General features: G+C 38.7%; 1 protein-coding gene across 1 annotated transcript in view; it reads left to right on the forward strand.

The window, feature by feature from the left end:
* Window positions 1–15784, forward strand: part of met (MET proto-oncogene, receptor tyrosine kinase) — a 164043-nt gene that overhangs the window by 96492 nt on the left and 51767 nt on the right. The window contains exon 11 of the mRNA XM_061894302.1: window positions 13385–13594. Coding sequence (XP_061750286.1) covers window positions 13385–13594 — 210 coding nt within the window. The remainder of the gene's footprint in view (window positions 1–13384; window positions 13595–15784) is intronic.

The raw sequence follows: 15784 nt of genomic DNA on the forward strand, positions 1-15784 counted from the left end.
ATGGTTACGATTTCTCATTACAATTTATCAATGTTATTTATTATTTATTAGGCTTTATTATTACAATGTATTATTTAGATTTATTATTATGATTTATCATTTTTTATTTAATATTCTGATCTACTATTACGCTTTATTTTTACGATTCATTTTGATGGTTTATTATGACAACGTAATATTACAATTTATTTTGATAGTGTATATTAAGTACAAACAGGAGGAGTGAGTTGTGGGTTGTCGCCTCTCTTGCTTGTCAACTTTATTAATTTTGTGTCAAGTGTTGCTATTAATGACATCATTTTGCATAATGAAAGATTGCTTTATAGCGCTCCGGCCCGGCTATATTCGAAACTGATTTTGACGTCATTGCGTACGTGTACCTAATCAAGTGTCCGTGCGTGCATGAGAAGGCAGCTCCTTTGTGATCCGGCTCAGACGTGTCCCAGATTGTGTTTCTCTGCACGAAACTTCACCCTTTGAAGGAAAAAGAAACGTTTTATTGCTGAGGAACTTCTCATGCGTCTTCTCTTCAAGGCCGCCTTCGCATCAGCGCACATATTTGCTTCTATGACCTCACTGACACGCGCAAGTAGCTGCAGGTTGGATTTCCTCTGACCGTGACCGCACACTGCACAACGTGTGTGTGTGTGTGTGTGTGTGTGTGTGTGTGTGTGTGTGTGTGTGTGTGCTCCAGGAGGACACGCTGCTGTGCTCTGTAATGATCTTATCTGTCATTCAGCTTCTGTAGAGATAACAACTTGGCAAACAAACACACAACATGTACTCATGAAGACACGCACACACACACACACACGTTGCTCGTTGCAGGTCGTTGACCCGTGCTGAGGTCAAATGTTGATGGCTCTCTGGGGAGGAGACTAACTTTCACACAATCAGCGTGAATAGAGCGAACTCACACACGCACGCTCACAGTGGTGTGTACTTCTTCTTGTGTGTTGTTGTCACATTTCCACACAATGGTGTGTACTTCTTCTTGTGTGTTGTTGTCGTCATATTTCAACACAATGGAGTGTATTTCTTGGGTGTTGTCACATTTCAACACAACGGTGTGTACTCGTTCTGTGTTGTTGTCACATTTCAACACGAAGGTGTGTACTTCTTGTGTGTTGTTGTCACATTTCAACACAGTTGTGTGTATTTCTTGTGTGTTGTTGTCACATTTCAACACAGTGGTGTGTATTTCTTTTGTGTTGTTGTCATATTTCAACACAATAGTGTGTACTACGTCTTGTGTGTTGTCACGTTTCAACACAATGGTGTGTACTTCTTCCTGTTTGTTGTTGTCATATTTAAACACAATGGTGTGTACTTCTTGTGTGTTGTTGTCATATTTCAGCACAATGGTGTGTACTTCTTCCTGTGTGTTGTTGTCATATATTAACACAATGGTGTGTACCTATTCCTGTGTGTTGTTGTCACATTCAAAACAATGGTGTGTACATCTTGTCAGTTATTGTTACATTTCAACACAATAGTGTCTACTACTTTTTGTGTATTCTTTTCACGTTTCAACACATTGGAGTGTATTTCTTGTGTGTTGTTGTCACATTTCAACACGATGGCGTGTACTTCTTCTTTGTGTTGTTGTCGTCATATATCAACACAATGGCGTGTACTTCTTTTTGTCTGTTGTTGTTGTCGTCACATTTCAACACAATGGTGTGTATTTCTTGTGTGTTGTCACATGTCAACACAATGGTGTGCACTTCTTCTTGTTGTCGTCTAATTTCAACACAGTGGTGTGTATTTCTTCTGTGTTGTCACATTTCAACACAATGGTGTGTACTTCTTATTGTGTGTTGTTATTGTCGTCACATTTCAACACAATGGTGTGTATTTCTTGTGTGTTGTCACATTTCTACACAATGGTGTGTACTTCTTCTTGTGTGTTGTTTTCATCATATTTCAACACAATGGTGAGTATTTCTTGAGTGTTGTCACATTTTAACACAATGGCATGTACTTTTTGTGTGTTGTTGTCACATTTCAACACGATGGCGTGTACTTCTTCGTGTGTGTTGTTGTCACATTTCAACACAATGGCGTGTACTCCCTGTGAGTTGTTGTCATATTTCAACACAATTGTGTGTATTTCTTTGTGTGTTGCTGTCTCATTTTAACACAGTAGTGTGTACAAACCTTCTGTGTGTTGTCACACTTTAACACAATGATGTGTACATCTTGTGTGTTGTTGTCACATTTCAACACAATGGTGTGTACTTCTTCTTGTGTGTTGTCACATTTATACACAATGATATATATATATATATATATATATATATATATATATATATATATATATATATATATATATATATATATATATATATATATATATATATATATATATATATGTATATATTCAACATTTCTGTGGTTTATCCGTTACACAGTGGTCGATACCGGAGTAGAGTAGAATATACGTTAGGTCAGAAAAAAAAACACAGAGGCTATTTCATCCCTACAAGCCTGTTTCCCTGCTCTCAGGTAAAATCCCCTGAAGAGCAGGCAAACCTGCAAAACAGGCTTGTAGGAATGAAACAGCCTGTTTTTTCCCCCTGAGCTGATTTGTATATATATTGTGTATATATATATATATATATGTATATATATATATATATATATATATATATATATATATATATATGCATGTATATATATGTGTATATATGTATATTTATATATGTATGATTATATGTTTTTTATAGATTTATACTAGTATAAAACATATTTTTTTAATTACAATAAAAACATGTTAAAAATTACAAACAATTTCATGAATTCAATTTTAGATTAAAAATCCATCCATCCATCCATTTTTCCACCGCTTGTCCAGTTAGGGGTTGCGGGGGGTCGCTGGAGCCTATCCCAGCTGTAAATTATTTTGATATATGGAAATAAAATAAATAATAAAAAGTAATTATCCATGTATTATGTATTCATTTATTTGTTTATTTTTGATTATCAACAGTGGAATGGCTTCCTTACATTTCTGGTCCTTTTTTAAGGTTTCTTCTTTTTTCGCCATTTAGTTGGGGTTATTTTTCTTTGTTTGTTTTTTGGAGTTTTTCCTTGCCTATAGTTGTTTGTTTTTTTCTTTGTTTGTTTTTGGGAGTTGTTCCTTGCCTATATGTGGGTTTGTAGTTCGTTAAGGTTTGTGAAGCCCTTTGAAACACTCGTTCTAAAGGGCTATATAAGTAAAGACCGATAAATTGATACAAGTAGCTGGCTTGGAGCAGTGTGAGCCAGACGATGTATCACTACGCCTGAAAAGTAGTCCCTCGTTTTTGTACAGCTTTGTTGCTATAGCGGGCTTGATAAGCAGTCAGCACATTATTTGATGTTATTGGACATTGAGACGTTAAAAAGGTCATCTCAGTCTGAACTTAAAGGCCTTTTAAAGAAAAAAGTTTAGTTATTTTCCGGTTCTTTGGCAACAATGTTTGCACCAAAAAAAAAAAAAAGCCCCCAAAATGTGTCTTCGCCGATGACGTGCTGGCTGCCGTTGTTGCGTCTACGTGTGCTTTTACGCCCGGCAGCTCGACTCTGGCAGGAGGTGCCTGAGTGCCTGCCGTCTCCTCCTCGGCAGCTTTTACGACGTGCGTGTTTTTGCAAAAGGTGCCGGGGAAGTGTGCCGCACGGCCGCACGGAGGAGTGCGTGCGTGGAAGTAGGAGGTCATTAGCCAGCGTGGAGCTCCAGCTGTCGCCGGCAGCATTCCTCCACTAACCCCAAGACTTAAGCTCGGCCTGGGAAGACGCGCCACAAGTGTCTTATTGTGTTGACCTCCCCAAACATCCATCATGTGTGCTGCAGGACATAGACATGTCCATTGGTCATGTGTGCTGCAGGACATAGACATGTCCATTGGTCATGTGTGCTGCAGGACATAGACATGTCCATTGGTCATGTGTGCTGCAGGACATAGACATGTCCATTGGTCATGTGTGCTGCAGGACATGGACAAATCCATTGGTCATGTGTGCTGCAGGACATAGACACATCCATTGGTCATGTGTGCTGCAGGACATAGACATGTCCATTGGTCATGTGTGCTGCAGGACATAGACATGTCCATTGGTCATGTGTGCTGCAGGACATAGACATGTCCATTGGTCATGTGTGCTGCAGGACATGGACAAATCCATTGGTCATGTGTGCTGCAGGACATAGACACATCCATTGGTCATGTGTGCTGCAGGACATAGACATGTCCATTGGTCATGTGTGCTGCAGGACATAGACATGTCCATTGGTCATGTGTGCTGCAGGACATAGACACATCCATTGGTCATGTGTGCTGCAGGACATAGACACATCCATTGGTCATGTGTGCTGCAGGACATAGACATGTCCATTGGTCATGTGTGCTGCAGGACATAGACATGTCCATTGGTCATGTGTGCTGCAGGACATAGACACATCCATTGGTCATGTGTGCTGCAGGACATAGACACATCCATTGGTCATGTGTGCTGCAGGACATAGACATGTCCATTGGTCATGTGTGCTGCAGGACATAGACAAGTCCATTGGTCATGTGTGCTGCAGGACATAGACAAGTCCATTGGTCATGTGTGCTGCAGGACATAGACATGTCCATTGGTCATGTGTGCTGCAGGACATAGACACATCCATTGCTCATGTGTGCTGCAGGACATAGACACATCCATTGGTCATGTGTGCTGCAGGACATAGACATGTCCATTGGTAATGTGTGCTGCAGGACATAGACAAGTCCATTGGTCATGTGTGCTGCAGGACATAGACACGTCCATTGGTAATGTGTGCTGCAGGACATAGACACATCCATTGGTCATGTGTGCTGCAGGACATAGACACATCCATTGGTCATGTGTGCTGCAGGACATAGACACGTCCATTGGTAATGTGTGCTGCAGGACATAGACACATCCATTGGTCATGTGTGCTGCAGGACATAGACACGTCCATTGGTCATGTGTGCTGCAGGACATAGACACATCCATTGGTCATGTGTGCTGCAGTACATAGACACGCCCATTGGTCATGTGTGCTGCAGGACATAGACATGTCCATTGGTCATGTGTGCTGCAGGACATAGACACGTCCATTGGTCATGTGTGCTGCAGGACATAGACACGTCCATTGGTCATGTGTGCTGCAGGACATAGACACGTCCATTGGTCATGTGTGCTGCAGGACATATACACATCCATTGGTCATGTGTGCTGCAGGACATAGACACGTCCATTGGTCATGTGTGCTGCAGGACATAGACACATCCATTATCATGTGTGCTGCAGGACATAGACACGCCCATTGATCATGTGTGCTGCAGGACATAGACACGTCCATTATCATGTGTGCTGCAGGACATAGACATGTCCATTATCATGTGTGCTGCAGGACATAGACACGCCCATTGATCATGTGTGCTGCAGGACATAGACACGTCCATTATCATGTGTGCTGCAGGACATAGACATGTCCATTGGTCTTATGTGCTGCAGGACATAGACACATCCATTGCTCATGTGTGCTGCAGGACATAGACATGTCCATTATCATGTGTGCTGCAGGATATATATATGTATATATATATATATATATATATATATATATATATATATATATATATATATATATATATATATATATATATATAAATGTTTCTTTATGTTTGTGTGTGTTTGTGTGTGTATGTGTGTGTGTGTGTATATATACATATATATATATACAGTATATAATGTGTATTTGTATTTATGTACAAATACATATATATGTATATATATGTAAACATATATGTATATATACTGTATAAATATATTTGCAGCATGGATGTGGATGTGTCTATACATATACACATATGCATACATATATATACATATATATGTATGTATATATATATGCATATATACATATATATTTGCATATATATACATATATATGTGTGTATATATGTATATACTGTATATATACAGTATATAATGTGTATTTGTTTTTATGTACAAATACATATATATGTATGTATATATATGTAAACATATATGTATATCTACTGTATAAATATATTTGCAGCGTGAATGTGGATGTGTCTATACATATACACATATACATACATATATATACTTCCATCCATCCATTTTCTACCGCTTATTCCCTTTTTGGGATCGCGGGGGGCGCTGGTGCCTATCTCAGCTACAATCGGGCGGAAGGCGGGGTACACCTATATATACATATATATATGTATGTATATATATGCATATATATGCATATATACATATATATTTGCATATATATAAATATATATGTATATGTGTGTGTGTATATATGTATATATATATATATATATATATATATATATATATATATATATATATATATGTAGGTGTGGGAAAAATCACAAGAATACTTAATCTCTACAGAACTGTTTCATGAGAGGTTCCCTCAATCATCAGGAGATTTTAATGGAAGCATTCACATACAATGGTTTATATAGGGCACAGAGTGGGTGGGTAGGCGTACGGTGTGGTGATTGGCTCATGTGTTACCTAGGAGGTGTTTCCGTCTGTGGCGACATGTTGAAATGATTTCACTGCGCTTGTTGAGGGATGACAGGTCTAGATGATATATAATAAACAGTTTCTCTTTTAAGCATAGGTTGCATCTTTTATTACCACTGTTGTAAGGTGTGCTGGATGCAATAATTTGCCATGTCATTGAATATTCAACATTATTGCCTTTGAGGTTCCAAATGTGTTTGCTGAGTTCTGTAGAATTCCGCAAAGTCTGGTTTCTAAAGGAGGCCTTGTGATTATTCCATCTGGTTTTAAACGCTCCTTCGGTTAATCCTACGTACGTGTCGGATGTGCTAATGTCCTTGCGTGTTACCCCTATATATAAATATATATATATATATATATATATATATATATATATATATATATATATATATATATATATATAGTTACAAATAAGAATTTAAAAAACACACTAAAGATTCCTGGGACCCAAGAGGGCCTCGGTCTCATTTGTTATAATTTTTTTTAACTTTCAATACTTAAATATGTATAGCTCAACTTTAGACTTGAGATATTTTTTTAAGTTTCTTGTTTTTTTCAAATGAAATCCTTTTGTATGGTAAAACTTCATAATATGCAAAAATGTCCCCAAATAATTATTCAAAATTCCATCCATCATCCATCCATCGTCTTCCGCTTATCCGAGGTCGGGTCGCGGGGGCAACAGCCTAAGCAGGGAAACCCAGACTTCAATCTCCACAGCCACTTCGTCTAACTCTTCCTGGGGGAATCCCGAGGCGTTCCCAGGCCAGCCGGGAGACATAGTCTTCCCAACGTGTCCTGGGTCTTCCCCGTGGCCTCCTACCGGTTGGACGTGCCCTAAAAACCTACCTAGGGAGGCGTTCGGGTGGCATCCTGACCAGATGCCCGAACCACCTCATCTGGCTCCTCTCGATGTGAAGGAGCAGCGGCTTTACTTTGAGTTCCTCCCGGATGGCAGAGCTTCTCACCCTATCTCTAAGGGAGAGCCCCGCCACCCGGCGGAGGAAACTCATTTCGGCTGCTTGTACCCGTGATCTTATCTTTTCGGTCATGACCCAAAGCTCATGACCATAGGTGAGGATGGGAACGTAGATCGACCGGTAAATTGAGAGCTTTGCCTTCCGGCTCAGCTCCTTCTTCACCACAACGGATCGGTACAACGTCCTCATTACTGAAGACGCCGCACCGGACCGCCTGTCGATCTCACGATCCACTCTTCCCTCACTCGTGAACAAGACTCCTAGGTACTTGAACTCCTCCACTTGGGGCAGGGTCTCCTCCCCAACCCGGAGATGGCACTCCACCCTTTTCCGGGCGAGAACCATGGACTCAGACTTGGAGGTGCTGATTCTCATTCCGGTCGCTTCACACTCGGCTACGAACCGATCCAGCGAGAGCTGAAGATCCCGGTCAGATGAAGCCATCAGGACCACATCATCTGCAAAAAGCAGAGCCCTAATCCTGCGGTTACCAAACCGGAACCCCTCAACGCCTTGACTGCGCCTAGAAATTCTGTCCATAAAAGTTATGAACAGAATCGGTGACAAAGGACAGCCTTGGCGGAGTCCAACCCTCACTGGAAATGTGTTCGACTTACTGCCGGCAATGCGGACCAAGCTCTGGCACTGATTGTACAGGGAATGGACCGCCACAATAAGACAGTCCGATACCCCATACTCTCTGAGCACTCCCCACAGGACTTCCCGAGGGACACGGTCGAATGCCTTCTCCAAGTCCACAAAGCACATGTAGACTGGTTGGGCAAACTCCCATGCACCCTCAAGAACCCTGCCGAGAGTATAGAGCTGGTCCACAGTTCCACGACCAGGACGAAAACCACACTGTTCCTCCTGAATCCGAGGTTCGACTATCCGGCGTAGCCTCCTCTCCAGTACACCTGAATAAACCTTACCGGGAAGGCTGAGGAGTGTGATCCCACGATAGTTGGAACACACCCTTCGGTCCCCCTTCTTAAAGAGAGGAACCACCACCCCGGTCTGCCAATCCAGAGGTACCGCCCCCGATGTCCACGCGATGCTGCAAAGTCTTGTCAACCAAGACAGCCCCGAAGCATCCAGAGCCTTAAGGAACTCCGGGCGGACCTCATCCACCCCTGGGGCCTTGCCACCGAGGAGCTTTTTAACTACCTCAGCGACCTCAGCCCCAGAAATAGGAGAGTCCACCACAGATTCCCCAGGCACTGCTTCCTCATAGAAAGACGTGTTGGTGGGATTGAGGAGGTCTTCGAAGTATTCCTTCCACCTACCCACAACATCCGCAGTTGAGGTCAGCAGAACACCATCCGCACCATACACGGTGTTGATAGTGCACTGATTCCCCTTCCTGAGGCGGCGGACGGTGGTCCAGAATCGCTTCGAAGCCGTCCGGAAGTCGTTTTCCATGGCTTCCCCGAACTCCTCCCATGTCCGAGTTTTTGCCTCCGCGACCGCTGAAGCTGCACACCGCTTGGCCTGTCGGTACCTGTCCACTGCCTCCGGAGTCCTATGAGCCAAAAGGACCCGATAGGACTCCTTCTTCAGCTTGACGGCATCCCTCACCGCTGGTATCCACCAACGGGTTCTAGGATTACCGCCACGACAGGCACCAACTACCTTGCGGCCACAGCTCCGATCTGCCGCCTCGACAATAGAGGTGCGGAACATGGTCCACTCGGACTCAATGTCCAGCACCTACCTCGTGACATGTTCAAAGTTCTTCCGGAGGTGGGAATTGAAACTCTCTCTGACAGGAGACTCTGCCAGACGTTCCCAGCAGACCCTCACAATGCGTTTGGGCCTGCCAGGTCGGTCCGGCATCCTCCCCCACCATCGCAGCCAACTCACCACCAGGTGGTGATCGGTAGAAAGCTCCGCCCCTCTCTTCACCCGAGTGTTCAAAACATAAGGCCGCAAATCCGATGACACAACTGCAAAGTCGATCATGGAACTGCGGCCTAGGGTTTCCTGGTGCCAAGTGCACATATGGACACCCTTATGTTTGAACATGGTGTTTGTTATGGACAAACTCTGACGAGCACAAAAGTCCAATAACAAAACACCACTCGGGTTTAGATCCGGGCGACCATTCTTCCCAATCACGCCTCTCCAGGTTTCACTGTCGTTGCCAACGTGAGCGTTGAAGTCTCCCAGTAGGACAAAGAAATCACCCGGGGGAGCACTTTCCAGTACTCCCTCGAGTGTTCCCAAAAAGGGTGGGTACTCTGAACTGCTGTTTGGTGCATAAGCACAAACAACAGTCAGGACCCGTTCCCCCCACCCGAAGGCGGAGGGAGGCTACCCTTTCGTCCACCGGGTTGAACTCCAACGTACAGGCTTTGAGCCGGGGGGAAACAAGAATTACCACCCCAGCCCGTCGCCTCTCACTGCTCTTTGTCTGATCCCTCACCTAGAGCCTGTTTGCCTCGGGAGACCCTACCAGGGGGCTTTATGCCCCCGGACAACATAGCTCCTAGGATCATTGGGACACGCAAACTCCTCTTCCACGATAAGGTTGCAGCTCAGAGAGGAGAATTCAAAATTCATTGTATCATATTACACTGAATTTCAAAACACATTTTTTACACTGAATTTTTGTACACTGAATTTTTTTACACTGATTTTTTTATACTCTGAATTTTTCAGCACTAACTTTTTATTAAACTATTTTTTTTAAACTGAATTAGAAAAAACTAATTACACTGAAGTTTTCAGCACAACATTTTTTTACACCAAAAATTTTTTTGCGATGATTTTTTTTTCCTCACTGAATTTTTCAAGACTACATTTTTATTTCAATTAATTATTTTAAACAACATTTTTGTACACTGAATTTTTCTACACTGGACTTGAAAAAAAAATTCACTGAATTTTTGAGCATTAAATTTTTACGTACATATTTTTTAAACTGAACTTTTATACTCTGAATTTTTTTACACTGATTTTTTTCTACACTGAATTTTTTAGCACTAAATTTTTCTTACACTGAATTTTTGAGCACTAAATTTTTATGCACTGAATTTTAAAACACAATTTTTTTCTTACACTGAATTTTGGAGCACGAAAGTTTTATACACTGAATTTTTGTACACTGAATTTTTATACACCAATTTTTTTTACTTTGAATTTTAAAACACTATTTTTTTCTTACACTGGATTTTTGAGCACAAGAATTTTATACACTGAAATTTTAAGCACAAAATGTTTTACACTGAATTTTTGAGTATATAATTTTTATACACAGAATTTATATACATCAAATTTGTTTACACTGAATTTTTCAGCACTACATTTTTAAACACTGAACTTTTATACACCAATTTTTTTTGTACTGAATTTTAAAACAATTTTTTTTTACACTGAATTTTTCAACACTTAATTTTCATACACTGAATCTTTATACACCAATTTTTTTTCTACTGCATTTTAAAACTACATTTTTTAACACAGAATTTTTCAGCACTAGATTTTTTTACACTGAATTTTTGAGCACTATTTTTTTTTACACTGAATTTTTACACACAAAATGTTCATACACCAAATATTTTTACACTGAATTTTAAAACAAATTTTTTTAACACTGAATTTTTGAGCACAACATTTTTATACACAGATTTTTTTTTTACACTGAATTTATGTTCAATGAAACTGTCCGCATAATTTGACGTAAAAAAAATATATATTTTCAAATTGCTTGTGAAAAAAGCCATTTGGTACCAAAGACACAAAGCGACCTCCATAAAGGTGACTCCAAGGCGAAGGTTCGTCAGCAGCATCAGTCATGGCCGTGCACAATAGGAACAGCAACACAAAGAACTAAAACTTCCGTCAGGATTGATCCCTTCTGGTCTTGGTTCTTCATGGGAGAACACAATCAGACAATGTACGTGTGCACAAAGACCTTCCATCAAGGCGTGCTCGGAGGACTTGAAGGACCCTCAGTGTCTCGCCCTCAAGTCACACGGGTTCTGGTGCCAGTCTGGATATATATATATATATATATATATATATATATTTATACACATACATACATATACATATGTGTATATATATGTATTTATGTATATATATATATATATATATATATATATATATATATATATATAGTTGGTCTGTTTATCCGTTATACAGTGCTCAGTAACGGGGTAGAATGGAATCTACGTTAGGTCCGTAAACAACACAGAGGCTATTTCATCCATACAAGCCTGTTTCGCAGGTTTCCCTCATTGGGTGAATGTGTGTATGAAAACATTCACCAGTTTGTATTTGTTTGTTTGTAAGAACATACACTCTCACCAGTTTTTGTTTGTTTGTTTGTTTGTTTGTTTGTTTGTAAGAACATACACACTCACCAATGTTTATTTGTTTGTTTGTAAGAACACACACACTCACCAGTTTGTATTTGTTTGTTTGTAAGAACATAGACACTCACCAGTTTTTGTTTATTTGTTTGTTTGTAAGAACATACACACTCACCAGTTTGTATTCGTTTGTTTGTAAGAACATACACATTCACCAGTTTTTGTTTGTTTGTTTGTAAGAACATAGACACTCACCAGTTTTTGTTTGTTTGTTTGTTTGTAAGAACATACACATTCACCAGTTTTTAGTTGTGTGTTTGTAAGAACATACACATTCACCAGTGATTAGTTGTTTGTTTTTAAGAACATACACATTCACCAGTTATTAGTTGTTTGTTTGTAAGAAAATACACACTCACCAGTCTTTATCTGTTTGTTTGTAAGAACATACACACTCACCAATTTTTGTTTGTTTGTTTGTTTGTAAGAACATACAAACTCATCAGTTTTTGTTTGTTTGTTTGTAAGAACATACTCACTCACCAGTTTTTATTTGTTTGTTTCTAAGAACATACACACTCACCAGTGTTTATTTTTTTGTTTTTATGAACATACACGTTCACCAGTTTATATCTGTTTTTGTTCGTTTGTAAGAACATACACACTCACCAGTTTGTATTTGTTTGTTTGTAAGAACATACACATTCACCAGTTTGTGTTTGTTTGTTTGTAAGAACATAGACACTCACCAGTTTTTGTTTGTTTGTTTGTTTGTAAGAACATACACATTCACCAGTTTTTAGTTGTGTGTTTGTAAGAACATACACATTCACCAGTTATTAGTTGTTTGTTTTTAAGAAAATACACACTCACCAGTTTTTATCTGTTTGTTTGTAAGAACATACACACTCACCAGTTTTTGTTTGTTTGTTTGTTTGTAAGAACATACAAACTCATCAGTTTTTGTTTGTTTGTTTGTAAGAACATACTCACTCACCAGTTTTTATTTGTTTGTTTCTAAGAACATACACACTCACCAGTGTTTGTTTTTTTGTTTTTATGAACATACACGTTCACCAGTTTATATCTGTTTTTGTTCGTTTGTAAGAACATACACACTCACCAGTTTTTATTTGTTTGTTTGTAAGAACATACACACTCACCAGTTTGTATTTGTTTGTTTGTAAGAACATACACACTCACCGGTTTTTGTTTGTTTGTTTGTAAGAACATACACTCTCACCAGTTTTTTTTTGTTTGTGTGTAAGAACATACACACTCACCAGTTTTTGTTTGTTTGTTTCTAAGAACATACACATTCACCAATTTTTAGATGTGTGTTTGTAAGAACATACACATTCACCAGTTATTAGTTGTTTGTTTTTAAGAACATACACACTCACCAGTTTCTATCTGTTTGTTTGTAAGAACATACACACTCACCAGTTTGTATTTGTGTGTTTGTAAGAAGAACAACATTTTTGTTTTTTTGTTTACGCACTGTGTTGTCTGCTCACACCTCAGAGTTGCGTGTACGGTGAGAACCACACCACCATCCAGTGCACCACACCCTCTCTGGCCAAGCTGGGCCTGCCGCCGCCCGTGGTCACCAAGGTGGCCTTCATCCTAGACGGCTATTCCACGGACCAGTGGGACCTGATCTATGTGGAGGACCCCCTCTTCCAGGACCCCAAGCTGACCTCCAAGGACAACAAGAGCATTGTGGAGCTCAAGGTAAGACCCAGGTGATCCTGTAACGATCCAAGATCTGTATCCAACCATGATGGAATACAGCTGTGTACTACTGCAAACCAGCACTGCGTAACCGCTTAACAGTAACATACTTTTATAAGTACCAAAAGTAACACACTTGTATAAGTACTGAAAGTAACATACTTTTATAAGTACCAAATGTAACACACTTTTATAAATGTGGAAAGTAACATACTTATATAAGTAAGGAAAGTAACATACCCTAATAAGTACTGAAAGTAACATACTTTTATGAGTAAGGAATGTAACATACTTATATTAGTAGGGAACGTAACATACCCTTATAAGTACTGAAAGTAAAATAATGTTATGAGTAGAGAAAGTAACATACTTTTACAAGTAGGGAAAGTAACATACTTTTATGAGTAAGGAAAGTACCATACTTTAATACGTACCGAAAGTAACATACTTTATAAGTACTGAAAGTAACACACTTTTATAAGTACTGAAAATTTTATAAGTACCGGAAGTAACATACTTATATAAGTAGGGAAAGTAACATACCTTAATAAGTACTGAAAGTAACATGCTTTTATGAGTAAGGAAAGTAACACATTTTTATAAGTAGGGAAAGTAACATACCCTAATAAGTACTGAAAGTAACATACTTTTATGAGTAAGGTAAGTACCATACTTATATAATTAGGGAAAGTAACATACCCTTATAAGTACCGAAATTAACATACTTTTATAAATAGGGAAAGTAACATACCCTACCTAATAAGTACTGAAAGTAACATATTTTTATGAGTAAGGAAAGTAACATACTTTTATAAGTAGGGAAAGTAACATACCATTATAAGTACTGAAAGTAACATACTTTTATGACTAATAATAGTTACATACTTTTATAAGTACTGACAGTAAGATACTTTATAAGTACTAAAAGTAACATACTTTTATAAGTACTGAAAGTAACACACTTTAATAAGTAAGGAAAGTAACATACCCCAATAAGTACTGAAAGTAGCATAATTTCATGAGTAAGGAAAGTAACATACTTTAATAACTATTGAAAGAAACATACTTTTAGAAGTACCAAAGTTACATTCTTTTAGAAGTACCAAAAGTACCAGGGTTTTTTTGTAAGTAAGGAAAGTAACATACTTTAATAACTATTGAAGGAAACATACTTTTAGAAGTACCAAAGTTACATTCTTTTAGAAGTACCAAAAGTACCAGGGTTTTTTTTATAAGTAAGGAAAGTAACATACTTTTATGAGTAAGGAAAGTAACACAGTTTTGTAAGTACTGAAAGTAACATACTTTTATAAGTACCAAAAGTAACATACTTTTATAAATAGGGAAAGTAACATACCCTAATAAGTACTAAAAGTAACATACTTTTATGAGAAAGGAAAGTAACATACTCTTATAAGTAGGGAAAGTAACATACTTTAATAAGTACTGAAAGTAACATACGCTTATGAGTAAGGAAAGTCCTGATCCATGTCTGATCATATGAAATGATATTTCCGACTCTTTGGGCCTGTGCCACTAAAGGTTTGTGTGCAAAGCTGACGGACTCAACTTATGAGCAGTGGATTGGTGAAAAAGCATGTGTAGGAAATCTTCATCTGTCAGGATGATATGATGATGATGATGATGATGAGGATAATGATAACAATGTTGATTATGATGTTGATAATATCATGATGTTGATAATTATTATGTTGATGATATCATGATGATGTTGATGGTTATTATGTTGATGATGATGATGTTGAAGATGATTATTATGTTGATGCTAATGATGATTATGTTGATGATATGATTATGATGATGATAATGATGATGTTGATGATAATGATGATGACATGATGATGTTGATAACGATAATTATGATGATGATAATGATGATGTTGATGATAATGATGATGACATGATGATGTTGATAACGATAATTATGATGATGATGATGTCGATGAAGAAAATTATGATGATAATGATGATGTTGATGATATGATGATGATGATTATATCGATGCTAAGAATAATGATGTTGATGATACGATAATGATAATGATGATATGATGTTGATGATTATGATAATGATGATGTTGATGATAATGATGATGACATGAGGATGATGTTGATGACATTAATTATGATCATTATGTTGATGATGATAATGAAGACGTTGATTATGTTG

The sequence above is a fragment of the Nerophis ophidion genome, linkage group LG03 (genome assembly GCF_033978795.1).
Source record: "Nerophis ophidion isolate RoL-2023_Sa linkage group LG03, RoL_Noph_v1.0, whole genome shotgun sequence".
NCBI classification, from domain to species: domain Eukaryota; kingdom Metazoa; phylum Chordata; class Actinopteri; order Syngnathiformes; family Syngnathidae; genus Nerophis; species Nerophis ophidion.